Here is a 21,780-nt window from a genome sequence, read left to right on the forward strand (position 1 = left end):
AGTGTGTGAATGTGCATTAAACATTGTGTGTGTGTGTGTGTGTGTGTGTGTGTGTGCACTAATGTGTTGTATGTATCTCATTAAATATGTTTCACACAAAGTATGTTGAATATTCTTTTCTTAGATTGAAAAGAGAGAAAAAAAAAAACAAAAGCCTTAAAGAAATTGTTGGAGTGAGAATTTTTTTTTTTTTTTTGTCTGATAGACACACCATTTCTAACATCAGCTACTAATCAAGAGGTTCAGTTTCACATCCTATACAGAATGAAAACCATTTTTTTTTTTAAGCAGCTTACTGAAAACTGAATGTTATACAATGTTATTCTTTTCCAATTCCATGTGAAAATTGTTTCAATTCTGATGCTATAATACACTTCTCAAAGATATGAACATTACAAAGTCAGCTTCTTTTTTTTTTTTTTTTTTATCTTATTTTATTTTTTCGCTTTTTCACTTTTATAATTCTAAAGCCTTGTGCCTATATATTATTATTATTATTATTATTATTATTATTATTATTATTATTATTATTATTATTATTATTATTATTATTATACAGAAGGTTGCGAGCTGGCAGAATCGTTAGCAAGCTGGGCAAAATGTTTCGTGGCATTTTGTCTTTCTTTACATTTGGAGTTCAAATTCTGCCAAGGTCGACTTTGCCTTTCATCGTTTTGGAGTCAATAAAACCAGTACCAGTTGAGCACTGGGGTCTATGTAATCGACTAGTCCCTTCCCAAAAAATTTCAGGCCTTGTGCTTTTAGTAGAAAGGATTATTATTATTATTATTATTATTATTATTATTATTATTATTATTATGAGGCGGAAGAGTGAAAGATAAGATACTTTGTGGTGTCCCAGCTCTTTATGCGCTGAATTCAAATCTAGCTGAGGTAAACTTTCCCCTTTCAATTTCCTGCTAAAATAAAGTACCATTTGAGTACAAGGGTCAGTATAATCATTTCCTTTCAGACCATGTGCCTGTGTAAGAAATTTTATTATTATTATTATTATTATTATTATTATTATTATTATTATTACTGCTACTACTACTATTCCCTGTAACTAAAATGGTATTCTTCAGAATCAAAAATATGTTAAAATTTTATTAAAAGAAGGAAATATAAACAAAGCAAAAAAAAAAAGAACTTACTTGAAGAAAAATATGTTGAAAAATTCTATGTATTTTGTTAACCATTTTTGTGTCCTAACTGATATTTTAGCTTTGATAATATCTGTTTACTAATAGCCATTAATAGTGCTAACAAATTAACCAGGAGCAGTGGTAGGCTGGTGGAAAACAGGGCAACAGGCAGTTATAAATTTGTCAAGAATTGTTGTTGGCATTCTGTCGCTTATGACGTCGAGGGTTCCAGTTGATCCGATCAACGGAACAGTCTGCTCGTGAAATTAACGTGCAAGTGGCTGAGCACTCCACAGACACGTGTACACTTTAACGTAGTTCTCGGGGATATTCAGCGTGACACAGTGTGACAAGGCTGACCCTTTGAATTACAGGCACAACAGAAACGGGAAGTAAGAGTGAGAGAAAGTTGTGGTGAAAGAGTACAGCAGGGTTCACCACCATCCCCTGCCGGAGCCTCGTGGAGCTTTAGGTGTTTTCGCTCAATAAACATTCACAACGCCTGGTCTGGGAATCGAAACCGCGATCCTATGACCGCGAGTCCGCTGCCCTAACCACTGGGCCATTGCGCCTCCACATTATATAACTACACCTGGAATAACAACAACAACAAAGATGACAATAAGAATGAGAAGGAGAAGTGGAATATAATAATAACTACATTGGGAATAATTACAGTAATGTAACCATACAAGGAACAATACTGGTAATTACTACATCAAGAATAATAACTTAACGACTACAGCAGGAACGATATTGTTGTTAATTACAGCTGTAATAACCATACCAGCAATAACAGTGGTAATAACCACATTATTTATGTGGTAATAACCACATAAAACATTCGCAATTTTAATATTTTAAAACTGAATATCATATAATTGTATGATGGCAATTCTTCATGTTTGGAGCCCATGAGGAAGAGTGGTGCAACCTCAACTGGCTGAGTACATCAATCTTTGACACTGCAGGGCTTTTCTTGCTGCCTGTGGTTAGTAGTTTTAAAGTGGGGATCAGTTCGCAAAACCTGAATCCATGCTTTAAGACTTGGAGGTCAAGGAATGAAGACAGCTGCAGTGACCGGCAAACTGTAGGTTTTACATTGGAGTGGTCTTCTCGGGTGAATTGCGTTACAGGCCTGGAGAGTTTTACCTACTCTGAAGTTTGCTGGAAGGGTGTCAAAAGGGGCACTGGAATGCCTGAGGGATTCCACTCCTTGGTTTGCTGTCGAGGTTGACTTCCCTAGCTTTTTCCTTTCCCAAGGAGCTCACAAAATCTCTGGGATTTGTACTTGGTGCTTCTTCTATAACTTGCCAATTAACCCATAGTGGGGATTCTGACAGATACTATTACTCTGGGTCAGAGTGGACCTGGGAACAATAGTGGCTAAGAAGTGGTTCCTCATTTCTCAATATCCTGGAACTCTCAAACTATGGCCCCCACCACTCAATGCAGTTTAAAGTCAACCCAAGACATTATAATATATATCGTTGCTATTATGTTAAACTGTTGTATGTCCAAATTTGGCCAAATGCATTTTTTCAATATTTATTTTTGCTTGCAATAGCTGGTTCTTTTGGTCAAACTATCGCATCTCCAGCGGCTTCAGATGCCAAGATATCAAACTAGTACAACGGTTTTGTTAAGGAATGGTAAAACTATTTTTTGTTCACTGAAAAAGCGACGTTTTGGACTTATGACACTTTTGCATAATAGCAAAACGGGGAAATTTTTGGTATTATTTATTCTCCATTACACGTGTTCCATTTTCTAATAGGAATTTAGGAATTTCATAGATTTACATGTTATACAGACATGTAAGGAATTCCTTATTAGAAAATCTCTAGACAGAGAAACTGGGATTTACCCTAGCTACCAACATATATATATATATATATATATATATATATATACATATATATATATATATAATATCATATCTTATAGTTATATGATAATATGTAAAAAGAAAATGGAGCGGGTGTTTTTCACTATTTCGTCTTTCACCTCAAAAATAACAAAACAGTAACAATTATAACCTTGCCAAGAATAACAGCTACAACCTCTTTAATAACCCCGCCAAGGAATAAAAGTAACAGCAAATAACCACAAGAAATAACAAGCGTTTTCTTCAAAAAAACGAAGAAAAAATATTAAATGTTTGATTTCTCTGCTTACTTTCAGAATGGACGGAAATCGTCTCTCTCCGCTTTGGTGCTATTATTTTGTACCAAGAATCAGTCCTTCCCTACTGAAAACTTAGTAAGCATTTCCATCAACATTTATCACACAATTGGTTTCATGAAAATATTGCTGTTGATAATATTTATATTTATTTTCTCATGTAGAATTTGTATTTTTTTTCTTTCTCTTTTTGTATTAGTTCTTCAGCTACCATAACAAGATGACTGGTACCTTGGCAATTGGTTGTGGGTTATCATACAATTGGTTTATGAAAATATTCATGATAATAATATTTATATTTCTTTTCTTATGTAGTATTTAGTTCTTGTGACTTATGCTTTCAGCTATTGTAACAAGGTGGCTGATACCCTTGTGATTGGTTGATATGATCCACATGGGTTATCGTACAGGTGATGCCAGTGGCAGTAAATATAACCCAGTCTTGTTGCCATTGTATCTACTATGGACTTGCTTCCATTGTCTAGGTGTTAAATGTTTATGATAAGTAACCATGTATTCCACAGAGTTTAACTTGTGTATGCTTTGTTTATATGCAGGTATATATTATATCTATACTATGTCAGTATGTTTACAGACAAGTATAATTTGATATAGTATACATAGTGTGTGTGTGTGTGTGTGTGAGAGAGATAATTGCAGGCATAGTCGTGTGGTAAGAAGTTTGCTTCCCAACCACATGGGTTCAGGTTCAGTCCCACTGGTTAGCATCTAAAAACACTTTAAGGCGGTGCTGAAGCATGGCCGCAGTCTAATGATTGGAACATGTAATAGATAAAAGATTCGCTCTCGCACTCAATTTTCAAGATGTTCAGTTTTTAACCAAGAGTTTTGCCCCTTCCATCTGATCTTTTCTAACTCTTCGCTGTTTTTTTTTGGGTTTTTTTTTTTGTCTAAATTTTCTCAGTATATGTTTGAATGTTCGATCTGTCTGCGCATGTGTGTATCGTTTGGAATGGATGAATAGAGTTCAGTTTGCTTGTTTCCGTCCCCCTCCCTTCATCCGATTAACGAAGTACTCCTGGAATGATCTTACTCTCTGCTCAGGCTAATTGAGAGAGTTTTGATGCCTGGCATAGGAAACTGTTTTTGTGATGGAGCAGGCCACATGAGATTTGGCTCATCGGGTGGGCTGCAGAAGAAAAAAAAAAAAAAAAAAAATTCAAAGAATGTCCTTTGGGTTGCAGTTTGCTAATGATTGTTTTATGCCATCATTTGACCTGCTAAAAATAGTAGCCAAATCACACTCTATTTCCGTCGTGATATTTCTTCCAACTCTTCTATGTTCTGAGTTCAAGTCCTGCTGAGGTTGACTTTGCTTTTCAACTTTTTAGGATCGATTAAAGTATCTCTTCAGCATAGGGGTCAATGTAATTAACTTACTTCTTCCCTTAAGACTGCTAGCCTTGTACCAGCAGAATCATTAGTACACCAGGTAAAATACTTAATGGCATTTTGTCTGTTGAGGTCAGCTTAGCTTTTCATCCTTTCATGGTCGATAAAATAGGTGCCAGTTGAGCACTGGGGGTCGATATAATCGAATAGTTCCCTTCCCTGAACTTTCAGGCATTGTGCCATTTGGTCTGACTCAGATTCGGTCTTATCCCTGATAGGATTTATCTGAGTAGCAGGTTACTATCGGTAACCTTAGGTATGCACAAGTTTTCAGCAGTCTTTTTCAAATGCTTAGAACCCTCCTGATAATCTTTGCTGTCCCTAAGAGACAAACCTTCTGTAGGAGCTCTACCGGGCATTCTATTCTAATCTCCTTCAGCCATTTGTCTATATCTTTGCTTACTGTTCCCAACGCACCAATTGCTACAGGCACAACCTTTACAGTTTTCTTACTCTAAATTCTTCCTATTTCAAATTGTAAGGGATTGTACTTTTTTATTTTTTACCCTCTTTCTTTATGATCCTGGAATCAAATGGACATGATGGGCCGATTAGGAAGTAACTTTGTTTTTCCTTGTCTATAATTGTTATGCCAGATCTATTATTTTCTAACTTCTTGTCCATTTGAATAGGAAAGTCCCACAAAGTCTTACATTTCTCCGAATCCAGTATTCTTTCGACATGATGATTGTCCCATGTGTTTCCAGCTTCAAATCCCCATTTCTGGCAAAATTTCCAGTGTAAAACTCTTACAACCTGGTCGTACCTCCATTTCTTATATTCCTCCTGTTCCAACTTGGTGCATTCTGTCACAATGTATACCACTGTCTCATTCCAAATTCCACAAGCTCTACATTTTTCTAACACATTCTCTCCACACATATTTTTCTCAAGTTGTTTGTTTGCATCGCTTGGTCTTGGGTTGCTACAATTAGGCTCTCTCTTTCTTTTTGAATTGCCCCTTTTTTTAACCAAGCCCACATTACTATTTTGGCAGCAAACTGGCACAATCGTTAGTGCACTGGACAAAATGCTCAGTGGAATTTCATTCATCATTATGTTCTGAGTTCAAATTCCGCTGAAGCTGATTTCCCATATCCCATGTCCCACTATAATTTTCCCAGGCCCCACCGGTGGGGCATATGCCCCGCGTTGGGAATCACTGGGTTTTAAAGCATTAGTTCTACGATTTTGTGGGTGGTTAACTCTAATTGCACCCGGAGTGCAAGGGAGACAACTCTAAAATGAATTTTTTTTTTTTTAAATGTAATCGAGGAACATAAAATAGTTGCGTAAGTGTGGTAACAGTTTTATTTGACATCTTCAGTAGCAGAACAGTATTTACTCGACCCTAAGATGACTGGCCGATGCTCAGAATTTGAGTGAATAAACACTAACAGAATTAATAATAAAAGGGCTCTCTGAAGAAATCGTGTTTAAGGAATCCCTAAAATAATCTTTTGGCACCTGTCACATTGATTGCTGCCAGTGATCTGTTCTTGCCACTAACTATCCTTTCCTGGCACCTTACTGCCCTCTTGGGCAGTGCCTTCCTTTGGAGACACGTGCAGGACCATCCTTGTAGACAAGCAGCGAAGAGAAAAACAAGGACCTTATGGCCAACCCTGACTAGCCTGCATTCCAATGCAGTTGTTGTGGTCTTGCCTGTTCGTCCAAAATTGGACTCCTTCGACATCAATAATTTTGTGACACTCGTGGACATCCCCACTGAAAATCTCTGCCTGTAAAAGCCAAACCAATATATCATGTCTTGCTGGAATTACTGATGATCCTAAACTTTGGCTTGTTCTTCATTCAAAACAATCGGCTGAGTGAGTGCTAGAATATGTTCATGTACTGAGCCAAAATGTACTGTAATCATTAATGATAAAGGAGACACCTTGGAAATTTAATATGTGTTTTCTTTATATACATTGAAGGATAAACTGTTGCTGGGAATCGGTACTTTACTGAGAAAACTCTAAGGATAATAGGGTTGTTGTGAGTTTCTGCTGTTCCCTTGATGTGCATGCATGTGTGTGTGTGTGTATTTTCTTGGTGTGCATTGGAGGATGAAAATTTTTGATGGAAGTTGGTACTTTGCAAAGAAAGCACCAATGATATTTGTTTTGCAGTGATTTGCTGATATTCCCTTGTGTGTGTATGTGTATTTTTATGATGTACATTAACCATTTAGCATTCAGATCTCTTTGTCAAATGTAATGCTAATTTATTTACAATATTTTGAGTTAAATATGCATTATCTCATAGCTTCGAGATTTCAATGATATGATTGTTTGAATTTTAGAATGACATTGTTGGGCAAGTGTGAGAGGCCAGTTAAACCATGTAGCATTCAGATTACTCTGTCAAATGTAATGCTTATTTATTTACAATATTTTGAATTTACCATGCATTATCTTCTTGCTTTGAGATCTCAATAATGTGATTATTTTCAGAATGACATTGTAGGGCAGGTGTGAGAGGCCAGATATAGCCAGTTTGAAAATAAAACAAGCAAAATATTTTGGCCAGTTTAAATGCGAAAGGTTTAAAGGATAAAGGATAAAACACCAAAGGTAATTGTTTCAAAGGAAGTAAAGAAGAAAAATAATCCATTTACCATAAACTCAAAACTAACTACCACAATAGTTTTGATATTCATGAACTTTTATTCAGATATGAATTATATACATTACAGCTGGTGAACATATTAAGGAGAGTCAATAGAGTACAAAGTAGTGACTAGAAATGGTTTCCTTGATGGTGGAATAAAAACAGAATTTTAGTTTGGCAGTGTTTTGGGGAATTATTGATAGATAAGCAAAACAACTCATATATATATATATATATATATATATATATATATATATATGTATATATAAGGAGAAATTTGAATATGAACTAGACTTAGAGACAATGTTTTTGGTGTTTACTTTTTGTTCTTTACCTTTTATCCTGAAGATGTGTAAGGTGAATTATATGTTTGACTTGAATTTGACAGTTGAATATAGCCTTATACAGAAATGTTGACATAGGAATAAACTTCAATAATAATGGATATCAGCATCAAAATTCTCTTTTAAATTTTAAATTTTTGATATATATATATATATATATATATATATATATATATATATATATATGTATATGTATATTTCTCACTTTCTGAAGATAGATAGATAATTCTTTTTTTTTTGGAACGTTGCATCTTGAAATATGTTAAGGCATGTAGCCCTTTTGGCTAGAAACAGCCTTTGACTTTTTCTAGCCAAATGCGTTTTTCTAATCCAATACCAGTTGTTATTTTATAGCTTTAACTGCTTTGAGAGCCACTGTTCCAAAAAGGAATTATTTCATATTCTGTTGAAAATTTATAGATTCTTATGATGTCAACAGTCTGTGTGTGTGTGGACACATTATGTATGGATGCAAGCATGATTAAGTACTTAAGGACCACTGCAGACAATCAAACATGTCTGGATTTGATTCCTCTGTGTAAAAGCTTGTTGGATGGCCTCTATTTGTAATTCAAAAAATCAGCCAGCCTTGTTATACACTGCATCAGGCTGATTATTATGCATAAAGTTTATGTTAAGGATAGATTGTCCTTGGAATACTCAGTCATTTCCTGCCAGTTCAATGAGCAATTCAGTAGATTGAACAGCTGGAATACTCATTGTTAAACTGAAGAAAGGATCCATTATACATACGTGCAGGAGTATATATATATATATATATATATATATATATATATATATATATATATGTTTGTGTGGAGCTGCATGATACATTTATATATGTCTTTATATATACACACACAGACACACTTGTTGATTTGGGTTTTTGAGAATCCATCTTTACAATATGAAATCATAAGACACTTGTGTTTGTTTCATATAGTTTCCAAATAGTACTAATTACATATAACTGCAATTAACCCTTTAATTAAATTTCATGGTTATTCCAGTAACGGTGTTAAATATCTAACAGAAAATATAATTGTCGTTTACTGCAACTCGCATTGTCTCAGTAAACTTGACATATTTCAATCAGAAAATAGTTCCAAACGTGACATTCCTCAACAAAAGACAGATTGGTATATTAAACTGCTTTCTGTTAATAAGGGCAATGAAATTTCGAATGGATTTATCTGATTTCTGCTGTTAGAAGGATTAAATAATTAAAATTCATTTAAAGTTTTAGCCTTTGATATTATCATTCAAGTTTTCCCCTTTTTTTCTTTTCCTGTTTTTTTCTTAATCCTCTCCTTTTTTTCTTTTCTTTTTTTATATGTTCCAGTTTGTATGCTTGCATGTGTGTGTGTGTATCTGTGTGTGTGTTCGTTTAAAAATACGAGAATACAGTCCTACTGACTTGATAACAAAAAGTCAGTTATATTTGAATATTGTAGATCTGAGGAGAATATGGCTTTCCAAATAATATGACAGGTGATAATATAATCTGCTTCAAGCTTTATGCTTGCTCAAATTCTTTTTTTTACCTTTCCCCAATATTAATCTATTTAGGATAACAGCTGATGTTTGGTTACAGAAAAATCACACACAGTGTGTGTGTGTGTGTGTCTACGTGCGCGCCTGTATTGTGTGTGTGCACACGCATATATATATATGTATGTATGTATATATGTGTATGCGTGCATGTTCGTGTGTGTATACATCTATATATATGTATACTTTATATATGTATAACAGTTTTTTGTTATATTTCTGCTGCTTTTAAATAAAGCATATTACTCTACCTCTGGTATTTGAGTACTCTTTTTTCCACCTCGTTGCACATTTATGTGCTTACTCCGGTATATATATATATATATTGTTTACAGTTAATTCTTTGTTATTAACTTCTTTGCAAACCCCATTGGACCCTATTTCAGTCAAATAATTCATCAAGCTTGTCTTTCCAACTAATTATGTCTGCTAATTTCTTCTCGTAGTAGTTGCTCTCCATATTACAATACTGTCTTTCAGTGTATTTATTTTGTTTTTTGTTCTCCCCACTGTCCTTGCAATCCCCCATTGGATTATGTGTTAATCTGTCTCTCGGATGTTGGTTATGTTTGTATAATGGATATCCAAGGCGGTGCTCCTGCATGGCCACAATCTAATTACTGAAACTAGTAAAAGAATGTTGCTACATTTAGTCACATCATCATCCTCATCACCATTATCATCGTTGTTGTTATCTTGCATAATTACTGCCATCATCGGTTTAGTAGTCATTGGTGTTCCCAACTTTTTAAAATTTTTTTATTTATTTGTTTGTTTGGTTTTTGTTCTTTTTCAAATATTCTTCTAATGTTATAACAATCAGATATTTTGCTGGTTAAACGAGAGTCAGTTCGAAGGGATTACTTTGAAGCATTTGACTAATGAATTGAAGCGTTAAAATATTGGGTGACAGAATGCTTTCTGTCTGTTGGTATTTGTCTTTGAGTTGCTGTATTTAGACTGTGGTCGGTTTCGGTAGCTTCTATCAGACTATCTTCCGTCATCTGTCATGAAAATAAATCTCAACAGAAAAATTAATACCTTATGGGGATAAAAAAAAAAAAAAGAAAAAGATCCTCTAATTAAACAGTTGTTCTAAGACCCTTCTTTAAAGTAGTTCTTTGAGGTAATAAACAATAAAAGTCCTTTATTTACTGGTTTATTACTGCTTCTTTTCCTGTCTACTATGTTTTCTTTTGTTTCTCCTGCTACGCCGCCTTTTACTCCTGCGCCTCTTTCGTTGATTCAAGCTGTCTTGGACAGAGACATTTGTACCAAATGCAATTCTTGAGGACCTTGCTCTTTGCAGCTGGCTTTTTTCTAACAAAGATGGGTTACCACTTGGTTTATATTCTGCATATCTGCTGCTATCAGTCCGGTATTCTGCTGCTGCGCTTCTAAGATATTCATTATCAGATAGATCCCTTAATAGTTTACCTTTGAGCTTACTTGGTGTGCAGCAAGCTGGTGTTTTATTCTCATAGAAAGTAATAGCTGGTGTTCCTAACCATCTTTTGAGCCAGAGCAGATTGGAGTCACAGTGCCAAGCATTGTTGTTGAGCAGAAATGTTGTCAGTTTTGGAAATATTCCTGGTATATTCTCCGGCAAGTTTTTGAGGATGTTGTATCGAAAATCAATTTTTTGAACTGATTGTGTTGTTTCAATCTGGCCATTTCTGACTCGGTCCAGCAGACTTTTACATAGACCGGGGCTGTTCATCAGATTGAATTCCTGTAGATTTGGCATTTTTTGGAAGAGATCCATCTGCACTCTTGCACTTTCTAATTCTCCATAAGATATATCAAGTGTGTGCAGTGATGGCAGGGATTCAAAGGCTCGCCTCTGAACAGTTGCTATCGGATTATTTGCCAGTCTTAGGCTGACCAAATTTGGCAGGTCTTTGAAGATTCCTGTTGTTAGTGTATGTAGTTGATTACTTTGAAGATTCAGGTCTTTCAACATTGACAACTTACTGAATGCTTCAGGCTCAATCTCAGTGATTTTATTTGTCTCCAGTGTTAGCTCTTCTATGAGAGGGCTCTTCAGAAATGAATATCTTTCAATCCTACTGATTAAATTTGAATTGATGGCCAATTTGACTAAGTTCTTTGGCAGTTTTGTTGGCAGTGTAAATAACTCGTTAGAATTGAGCCAAAGTTCCTTCACATTATCAAGACCATTGAATGCATTGTCATGAATAGAATTAATTTGATTTTCATTAAGTGTCAATAATTGTAGTGCTGAAATGCGCTTTAGGTCACTTTTCCCAATTTTCGTAATGTTGTTTTTGCCAAACCGGAGGTCAGTGATACTTTCTGGCAGTCCCTTTGGCACTCGTTCCAGTCTATTGTTTGTGAAGTCAGCTACACGCAGAGATTTCAGTGTAAAATCCAGCACACTGAAATCGATAAGTTTGTTGTTTTGAAGAATCAAATAACGTAAACTCACCAGCGACTCAAATGCTTTTGGATTAATTGTAGTTATTTGATTTGAGGTCAAATCCAGGTACTTCAGCTTTGATAGGTTCTGAAAGTCATTCTCTCCTATTTCTGTGATCTGGTTTGATCCTAGATTGAGAAATGTTAGTTTAGTGTTTCTTTTGAAAAGGTTTTTAATATCATATACGTTGTTTTTGAAGAGAACGAGTCCTTGAAGTTCTGCAAGTCTTTCAAATGCCTGTTCACTGATGGTTGATATCTGGTTGTTTGTTAGGTCGAGTTTGCGAAGGTCTAAAAATGATCGGAACAGGTTGGAATTAATTGACCGCAACTGATTTTGTGTCAAACACAACTGTTTGATTTCGTGAATATTTTCCAATCTGTCTCTATCTAGTTTTTTCAAATCACATCCCAGTAAGTTAAAAAACTCCTCTGGGACAGGACAGTCAATTCTGTCTCCACTACACCTGCAACCATCTGGACAGCTAGCTTCCAGGCTAACTACCAGAAGGCATAAGCCGTAAACCAGGAAGCTCACCTGTCTGGCTAACCTGTACATCTTTCTGTTGTTATCTGGTCCTTCACTGGAAGCTGTCTGTTCTGGAAAACAAAGAAAATTGTTAAATCATCAACTTTTCAATATTGGATATCACAGGTGAGAAATATTAATTCTCCAGTTTGAAATTTCAAAATAATAAATTACTTATGAAACATATTTCAGAAACAGAAACTGAATAGAAGAAAATAGTTAATCTATAATTGAAATTCAATTTAAATTTATTTTTCAATTTGAATTGATGAAAATGTTGTTTCAGTTATTTTATTGAATTAAGGTTCTAGCTGTGTCTTTTTAATGCAATCACAGTGTTGCTGTTCAGCTCAGGAAAGTCTTGAATGAGCAAACTTATCTTATAATAAATGACTTTTCCATATATGACCATCATATCTTTTATGTAACCATAGAATATCTCGATTACATTTATCCATTGCACCTTTCCCTGTAATTGTTATTTAGTTCCTGGCACACCCTAAATAAGGAGTCATCATTTATCTTGCTCTTTGTTTCAAACTTAATGTATCTTGGGCTGTGCTGTCCTTCTTTTTAAAGATAGTAGGTTGAGGGAGATTTGACTGCTGTTTCAAGTAGGTCAGGCTGCTGCACAGAGGCTTTCCTTTGTCTGAAGTCTTATACTTCACTGGTGAGGTCAGTGTAAGATGAAAACATATCAGAAGGGTTGTCTGTTTTACTTGCTGTATGGTAAGAAGCTTGTTCCCCAACCACATGGTTCTGGGTTCAGTCCCAATGTGTGGCACCTTGGGTATCTTCTACTATAGCCCCAGGCCAACCAAAGCCTTGTGAGTGGATCTGGTAGACAGAAACTAAAAGAAGGCTGTGTGTGTGTGTGTGTGTGTGTGTGTGTGTGTGTGTGTGTGTGTGTGTGTGTGTGTATGCATGTATGTCTCAATCAGTGTTTGTGGTTGTCCCCCACCCTCGTTCACTGTTTGACAACCTGTGTTGGTTTGCTTATGTCCCTGTAACCTAGTGGTTCAGCAAAAGAGACCAGTAGAATAAATACTAAGGGCAATTTGTTCAAGGCAAAAAGAAAAAAAAAACTTTTCATAGTGGCACCCCAGCAAGGCTGCAGTCCAATGACTGAAATGAGTGAAAGGTAAAGGAAATCCACTCTGTGACACCAGGAAAGTTAATAAGGACTGATTCCGTTAGCCATCATACACACACACACACACACACACACACACTGTTTGTCTCTCTCCCTCTCTGTCTGTCTGTCTGTCCTTAACTGGTGGCAATAACCTATACATCATTTGTGGTTGCTTCTACAATTTTAGTTTGGGTAAACCTCCTGCAGTTCATGTTGTTATTGTTATTGTCTCTCAAACACCTGCTAAGTCCTACATATTGGGGAGAGCAGAGAGTGACATAAGCAGAGTAAGTTGTACTTTCCTTATGATGATGATAATGATGGTGGTGGTGGTGGTGGTGGTGAGTGGTAGTGGTAGATGGTCATATTACTGGTTAGACTGGTTTGAAGCTAAACAGAGAGAGAGAGAGAGAGAGCAGGACGGAAAGAAATATGACGGCTTGACCTGCTAGAAACAGCAGCCAAATCTCCCTCCCTTAAGTCATGTCTTACAGTCTGAAAAAAGAACATGTTTGATAACATGGACCCTGGTTCCCTGTATATAGGGAACTGATAAGAGTGTCATGATTGAATGTACTTTTAATCATAGGCCTGCTGGTCTCAGACTGACCTGGGGTTAGATAAAAACAACTGCAATACTACAGTACTATGATAGTGAATGGCATTTTTAGGTAAGGTGGGCTGGGAGCTGTTTTCAAATAATCCATTGAAAGGCACAGGCTAAGGGGCTGTTCTTAACCCTTTAGCATTCAGATTATCCTATCAAATGTAATCCTTAGTTATTCACATTGTTTTGAATTTATCCGGTGTTATCTTGTAGCTTTGAGATTTCGATGATGTGATTGTTTATATTTAGTTTAGAATGACATTGTTGGGTAGGTGTGAAAGGCTGGATTTGGCCAGTTTGAATATAAAACAGGAAGAGTATTTTGCTTGGATGTGGTTGGTTTAAATGATGCAGTAAAGGTGATGCTGCTATACAGTTGTGTGTTATGTGTGTGTGTGTGTGTGGTGTTAAGAAGTCTCTAGCCATTACCTGTGACAGTAACAACAATAACAACAACAGCGTAAACCTTTTGTACAATATTTATACTGAAATGCACATTCTTGTTGTCATTGTTAAGCTGCTTTTTGAAACAGAAATTAACATAAAATCTTTGATGGAAAGTTTAAATTTAGACCACTTTAAAAAAAGGTGTTTGTATCATAGAACTGTGTGTGTGTATGTGTGGTGGGATCTTAGATGGGTTGGTACTAAAGGGGTTAAATATATAATGAGGGCTAGAAGGGACGAAACGACATGAAAGCAAGTGGGTGATGCAGATTATAACAACAAAGATAGTAACAAAGTAGTGGACAACAACAGTACCAACAATGAACTAATTAACGGTAATTTCTGTGGCTTTTCGACATGCTAGAAATGGCAGCTGAATCTTCCTCATATCCATACCCGTAGCTAAGGGGTTCCACGGGACGGCATTACTCCCTCACTATTCAATGGTGCAACCTCAGATTTACTGTGATACCCTTATTTCGAAACTCCACTTTAGCATTGTTACAAATTAGTGCCCACCCAGAATATTCTGAAGCACCCCCCAGGCACCAAAGTCTGATGATGAGCCTATTCATATCACCTTTTGGTTAATGTATTCCTAGATACACTGTGTCTGATTTAGAAAGGCAAAGCTGGATTGGGCCCTCGTTAGTAGTTCTGTTTGATCAGGGCTAATATGTAAGCCAACAATATTACAAACAATCCAGTGAAGAGGACTCTACAGGGTCACTTAATCAGTTAGAAATAGTAGCTGTATATCCCTCGAATCACAGTCTGCTCTCTTAAATAATGTTACATGGACACTGTATAATGTGGTCTTACTTATGCACACTGTCAATAAAAGAGAGGAGATGGTCATGGCTAGCTGGAGTGCTTTTAATCATAGGTCAGCTGGATTGGAACTGACTCGGGGTTAAATAACAGTAACAAGGAAGGAGACGTTAGATAAAGTCCTAGATACTTGGCTGAATAAGGCAGGTAGTTCATGGTGAGATTGTCTTTGATCAAACAATGAACTAATTACCAATCATTTGAGTGGTTCTTTGACATGCTAGAAATAGCAGCTAAATCTTCCTCAAATCACCTTTTGGATAATATATTTCTAGATACGCTGTGTCTGGTAAAAGGCAGGAAGGTCATAGTTGGATTTGTCTGATAATTGTTCTATTTTATCTAGGCTGGACATGTAGCTCAACAGCAACAACAACAACAACAAGGTGGGGGTATATATAATGTAGCCCTAGGTACACTGTCTGAATAAGACAGGTTGGTCATGGTGAGACCACCTTTGATCACAGATCTATTAGGATATGACTAACCTAGGGTTAAACAGCAACAACAAAAAGTATATATAACCAAGTTCTCAGTATGCTGCCTGAATGAGACAGGTTGGTCATGGTGGGAATACCTTTGATCATTGATCTGCTACTGGATCAGGACTGACCCAAGGTTGAACAACAACAACAATAATAAACAAGGGCACGTTAAATAATGTAGTCTTAGATACACTGTCTGCAAACAAAAGGCGGAGTAGGGTGGGGGGTTAATGTTGGTAAACTTTTGATCATATAGGTTTGCAGGATCAGTACTAACGATAAATTTCGAAACAAAACAACAAAAACAAAAACAACCTACCTGTCTTGGGGACTATTTAATATTGTAACTTGGTACCATTTGAGAGTAATAATCAGTTGAAACTCATTATGTGTGTGTGTGTGTGTAGGAGACCTGTTGATATTTTTTTTATTTGCTTTCTTTCTCTCTATTAATCTTACTTTGGGTATTACTCCAAAAAGAAATTACCAATTGTCACCTGATTGAGTGACCACACCAAACTGAGCTCTTTGCTGCTCACTGGACAACTGCACTGAATCGGACAAAAGGAGGCCTTTTTATTGATGCAGTAGCAACTAATAGGAACTAGTCACTTGCTCTCACACTCAGCTCTGCCTCCCTTCTTCTTCTTCTTCTTCTTCTTCTCCTCCTCTTCAGTAGACTGGTGAAGTAAGGTAATGGTTGGAGGGACGATAGATTGCTCACCACACACACACACACACACACACACACACACACACACAACAAACTGTATGCATACTCTTATTTCTCATGCAAGTTCTGCTCATATACATACATACATACATACGTACATACAAACACACATACATACAAACACACATACATACAAACACACATACATACATACATACACACATACATACACATACATACATACATACACACATACATACATACATACATACATACACACATACATACATACATACACACATACAGACATACATACACACACAGACATACACACACACATACATACATACATACATACACATATAAACAAACACTTATAGTAGCTTTTCTTTACATATACACAGCTGTGTGTATAAATACGTGCAGGCATTATCTCACAAACTCACATGCACATACATACACACACACACAAACGCCTGCCTGCCTGCCTGTCTGTCTGTTTGTCTGAATATTTGTTTTTATGTATGTATGTACGTACGTATATATGTGTGTATGTATGTATACAAAGTGAAGTGTGATGTAGCGAGTTTTAGGCCTACACCCATTCACTAGTCTTCAGCACGACCCCCCCCCCCCCCACACACACACCTCTCAGTATTTGAAATGAGGAGATAAAAAAAATAAAAAAATCCCCCTCTAGTTTAAACAGGGAAATACTAAATTAGGATATTATCTGATAAACTTCTCCCGCCACCCGCCACCCCGATCTCCTCTATTCTGACTGGGCAGTTTGGGCGGAGGGTATTTATTGAGCTGTTCCCTCCTATTTCTTCCTTCCTTCCTTCCTTACTTACTTCCTTCCTCTCTTCTCATAACCATGCCTTTTGGTTTCTGCTTATTTACTTCCTTACAGTCTCCCCTCACACACAGCCACCCCTCCATCATCTATCTTCTATCTTTCTATTTAACTCTTTCCTCCACCTCTTCTCTCCAAGTTCTCTCCTTTTCTCCCACCCTCTCTCTCTCTCTCTCTCCCTCCACACATCTTCTCTCTATCCCTCCCTCCAATCCTTTTCCTACATCTTCCTCTAACCCCCCCTCTTTCCTTTCCTCAACCTATCCTCATCCCTTCATTACACCTACACTTTACTTTCACTTTTCACCACTTTCCACCTTTTTTTCATTTAAAAACCATCATCATCATCATCATCATCATCACCATCATCCCACTTGTATATAAACATTTAATTAAATCGTAGATGTTTATGGTTATATACTTTTGTATGTATTTACACACACACACACACACACAGTTGCATGAAAGATGCATGCATGCATGCATACATGTATGTGTGCATGAATGAATGAATGTATGTATGTATGTATGTATGTATGTATGTGCGTATATGGATGTAGGGTCGTAAGAAGGCTTTCTTACATTAATTAGCTGCTAATGGAAATTAATAATTCACTGAATATTTTTAACTATAAATAAACATTGAAACTATGTCCTTGACAATCACACGTGGTGTGAAATATATGATATATATATATAGATATACATACATACATATATATATATATATATATATATATATATATATATATATATAGCTACATACAGTGTTTGAACTGTGTATACTGATGTGCATTTATATATGTATGTATGTACATATATGTGTGTGTGTGTGTACATGTAGTGTGAGAACCGTATGTAATTATGTAGCAGACCAGTCAGTTCTTAGCCAAATATTTTTCCTGGTTCTCAGATGTTTTCCTGACAGATTTGTCCTTGAACTTACTTCCAACATCTCATAAAACACAACAAACGGCACATTTAGTTTTGACCTGCGCCCTTGTTGTATATATTCAGTACATGGAATGCTTTGTGCCCCAACACTTAACGTGCATGCACATACATACACATACAGGGTGTCCACAAAGTCTGGGTACATGGGGATTAACACATACCTTAAGAAATTATTATTTCTTATATTTAATTGTTCATGGCATGATTTTATTTACTCCATGTACCCACATGGGGATACCTTGTATATGTATGAATGTTTGTTATACTTTTTGTTTTTTAATTTTTTTGAATTCTTTCTAGAAAAATGGACCTTGTTTCTAACAAAGAAATGCTGCTCCATTGATGCTAGAATTTAGATAACAACATTGGTGAAGAGTTTCATATTCAAATTTAACCCTTTTAACATTCAGATTATGCTGTCAAATGTAAAGACTCCGTTTAGTTATGACTGACCATGGGATTGCACCTAGAATGTTCCCCTCCGAGGCACAAGTCTGGGCAAAATTGCTTATGGAAGACCAGCAGTTGCCCATGCATATCAGCCTCCCTTCTCCATGCCATTATATGTACATAGGGTAAAAGGGGCAAAGGCTCCACTTTGGCCATGAATGACCGTGGGATTGCACCTAGAAAGTTACCCTCTAAGGCTCAAGTCTGGGCAAAGTTGCTTATGGAAGACCAGCAGTTGCCCATGCATATCAGCCTCCCTTCTCCATGCCATTATATGTACATAGGCTAAAAGGGGCAAAGACTCTGGCAGATGAGCATGTAGGAATTGGACTTTTAAAGTTCATTTTGGTCATCCAGCTGTTCAGCGGCCAAAAAAGAGTATTATCAGATATTGAAAAGATATTTTAAATATGTGTGATATCCTTTCTTTTATGCATTACATTCATCCTGTATGCAACCATTTAAATTGTAAGATGATTGTGCAGACTTTTTTTTTTTTTTGTTCTCAGATATAGTGAATGATGAAGATTTCTGCGAAATACATTTTAATTTTCTTCCATAGAATTTAAGCCAGTCTCTAAGAGTTACAAGGTTTCTTTGTCTCATCCAAGACTAATTCAGAGACATGTGACTCTGTGTGTGTGTGTGTGTGTGTGTGTGTGTTTGTTAACTAACATGAACATATATGTGGGTGTATGTTTGCTTCTAAGTGAGTGGGAATGTGTAATTATTCATATAAATGTGTTAGCAATCACATAGCATTATTATACATGTATCTTTAGTACACATATTTATGTTTACTTTATATGGCCATAGATGATAGCATGTATATTTTCATTCTAGAAAACTTGAATGTATGCATGTGTATATGTATGTATGCCTATCTGTATATAGTAATGTATGTAGTATGTATATATGTATGTATGTATGAGCGACGAGTAATTATTTTATCAAAACCAGAGAAATGAGTAGAATCCTTGCTAGTATTTGAACTCGGTATTTAGAGGGTAACACTGCAGGATATTTAGCCTGCTGTGTGTGTGTGTGTGTGTGTGTGTATATATATGTGTGTGTGTGTGTGTGTATGTATATATATATATATATATATATATATATATATATGGGAGAATATACAAATAATAACAACAGACGAGGACAGGTGGTGTAAATAACAAAAGTATATATTAGTATGACGCTCGGGAATACGGAAAGTCTTTGACGTTTCGAGCTACGCTCTTCAACAGAAAGAATACGGAGACAAGGAGAAAAACACGGAGAAAAAAAAATTGAATAGTGTTCAGTCAACGGTCAATCATAATATATATATATATATATATATATATATATATATATATATATATATACTTATTTCAGTCATTTGACTGCAGCCAGGATATATATATATAATCATGTTCAATGCATTCCTGTCTCATGTTCAGTCTGCTCCAGGCCTCCCTGGTTTTGCAACACAGATCTTTTATAAGTTTGCTACATATGTTCAACAAGGGCTGTGTCTTCTTTTACCCTGCACAGTTTGCCAAAATAATAGTTGATGTATAACTTAATTTTTTTATCTTCACCATCCGTGTCTCACAAACTGAAATTAGCATCGCTTGGTGTTTTTTTTTTTTTTGTTAATAATGGTATTATATGTATTATATTTCTAAATGATACACTGTTTGGTAAATGTTGCTCCCAAGAAATGTTCTTCACCATCCTCTATGTCTTGAACAATCTAGGAATGCTTTCTTCAGTAGACAGCCTAACTGAATTGAAACAAGGACACTGCTGGCTGTAAGCCTTTGAAATATAAAAAGATATTTCTGCTTTCAACTTTCAATGTTTGGACTTGGATGTTTAAAATGTGTGAAATCACTACATTGACAGAAGAGCAATGCATTGAGATAATCTGCATACAGGAACATTAGGTTTTATGATAAGGATTCTAGCATGGGAAAAGTATTGATGCATCTCACAATTTCAGCAGAAAAAGCTGGAAGCAATTCAGCGCTCATTATTACTCTTGAACCCAAGGGCCTATATAGCTTTGAATTCCTTTAAAATTATGACTCCACATACGATAATTGCTTCATTTAAAGGTAATCCAAGCACAAATGAAGATGACACGATCCAGTTTTATTACAATCGCACTGATCTAACTTAAGTAATTCCCTAACACAATGTCCAAAATTATTGGAGCTTGATATTAACATAAAAATTGGCTAAGAGGATGTTAAGGCAGTGGTTCTCAACTGGGGTCTATATCGCTCTTAGGGGTCTGTGTAAGATTTTGTGGTTAAAGTTTGTGTGCAATAAGTTGGTTATGTTTCTACAATGCATAAAATTATTTGTATACAATTTCTCATGATATTTAGTTATACAAATATAATTGGATTTTTTTAAGCATTGAATGGCTATGATGACCCATCTGAGTAAAATAGAAAGCAAAGAGACCCATAGGTAGAAAATGGTTGAGAAACAGTGTGCTAAGGGATTCAAGTTTACCTCAATTTACCTGTCAGAATGGCAAATGTCCCCTAAATTTTCCAACTGTGTGAAATGATCAGTTTGAATATACAATATGCAAAGACAAAAAAAAGAAAAGAACAACTGTGGATGTTTCCAACCCCAGACCACACTGAGGCACAATTAAATCACATTTTATTCAGCAAACATTGGATAAATATTGCTATAAACTGTGGAGCCTGTATTTTCTTTTATTTTAACTGTCAAATGTGACCATTGAATTGTGACAGGAAAGTTCCAAGGCAGGGCTTGGGAATAAATAAAAACTTAAGTAGAAAAAAAAAAGGAGAGTATGTTATGACTGAAAGAAATTTACCACAGATGCAGTTGTGAGAAACTCATATATGATTGCTATCAAAATTCAGTTTGATGAAAAAACAGAAAATGTCATCTCTGTTTAGAGTATACATCATAAATGCATATGAATATGCAGCAGAAATAAATATTCTAAAAGTAGAAAGAGAAAACAATTAAATCCCGTGAGAAAGCAATGGAGATAATTAAAAGAAGGATTGAAGGAAGCATATGAAGTTACATCTATAAGTAAACTCATGAGAGCTAACAAAGCAACATTGCAATACACACACATGTATAC

The 21,780-nt window shown here is 35.8% G+C and overlaps 2 protein-coding genes across 12 annotated transcripts in view; one reads left to right on the forward strand and one right to left on the reverse strand.

The window, feature by feature from the left end:
- Window positions 1-21,780, forward strand: part of LOC106877620 (arf-GAP with coiled-coil, ANK repeat and PH domain-containing protein 2) — a 244,660-nt gene that overhangs the window by 157,084 nt on the left and 65,796 nt on the right. For 6 of the 10 annotated variants that reach the window (XM_089341369.1, XM_089341367.1, XM_089341368.1 and 3 more), the window contains one exon: window positions 3,330-3,407. The exons of the other annotated variants lie outside the window; for them this stretch is intronic. In XM_089341369.1, the coding sequence (XP_089197495.1) occupies window positions 3,330-3,407 (78 nt within the window). The remainder of the gene's footprint in view (window positions 1-3,329; window positions 3,408-21,780) is intronic. 10 annotated transcript variants of the gene reach the window in all.
- On the reverse strand, window positions 8,970-16,276 carry LOC106877623 (uncharacterized). Of its 2 annotated transcripts, none has more exons than XM_014926565.3 (2): window positions 16,046-16,276; window positions 8,970-12,287 (listed from the first exon to the last, which is right to left on the reverse strand). In XM_014926565.3, the coding sequence occupies exon 2, from the start codon at window positions 12,249-12,251 to the stop codon at window positions 10,416-10,418; it is 1,836 nt and encodes a 611-aa protein (XP_014782051.2). In that variant the 5' UTR covers window positions 12,252-12,287; window positions 16,046-16,276; the 3' UTR covers window positions 8,970-10,415. The 2 variants fall into 2 exon arrangements, with proteins under 2 accessions (XP_014782051.2, XP_014782050.2); XM_014926564.3 differs by having other exon boundaries at window positions 8,970-12,292.

This window comes from Octopus bimaculoides, chromosome 24 (genome assembly GCF_046866305.1).
Source record: "Octopus bimaculoides isolate indiv1 chromosome 24, ASM4686630v1, whole genome shotgun sequence".
Lineage (NCBI taxonomy): Eukaryota > Metazoa > Mollusca > Cephalopoda > Octopoda > Octopodidae > Octopus > Octopus bimaculoides.

Bases quoted from the DNA above. Each gene is read 5' to 3' on its own strand.
- LOC106877623 (XM_014926565.3), bottom strand. From the start codon at position 12,251: ATGTACAGGTTAGCCAGACAGGTGAGCTTCCTGGTTTACGGCTTATGC.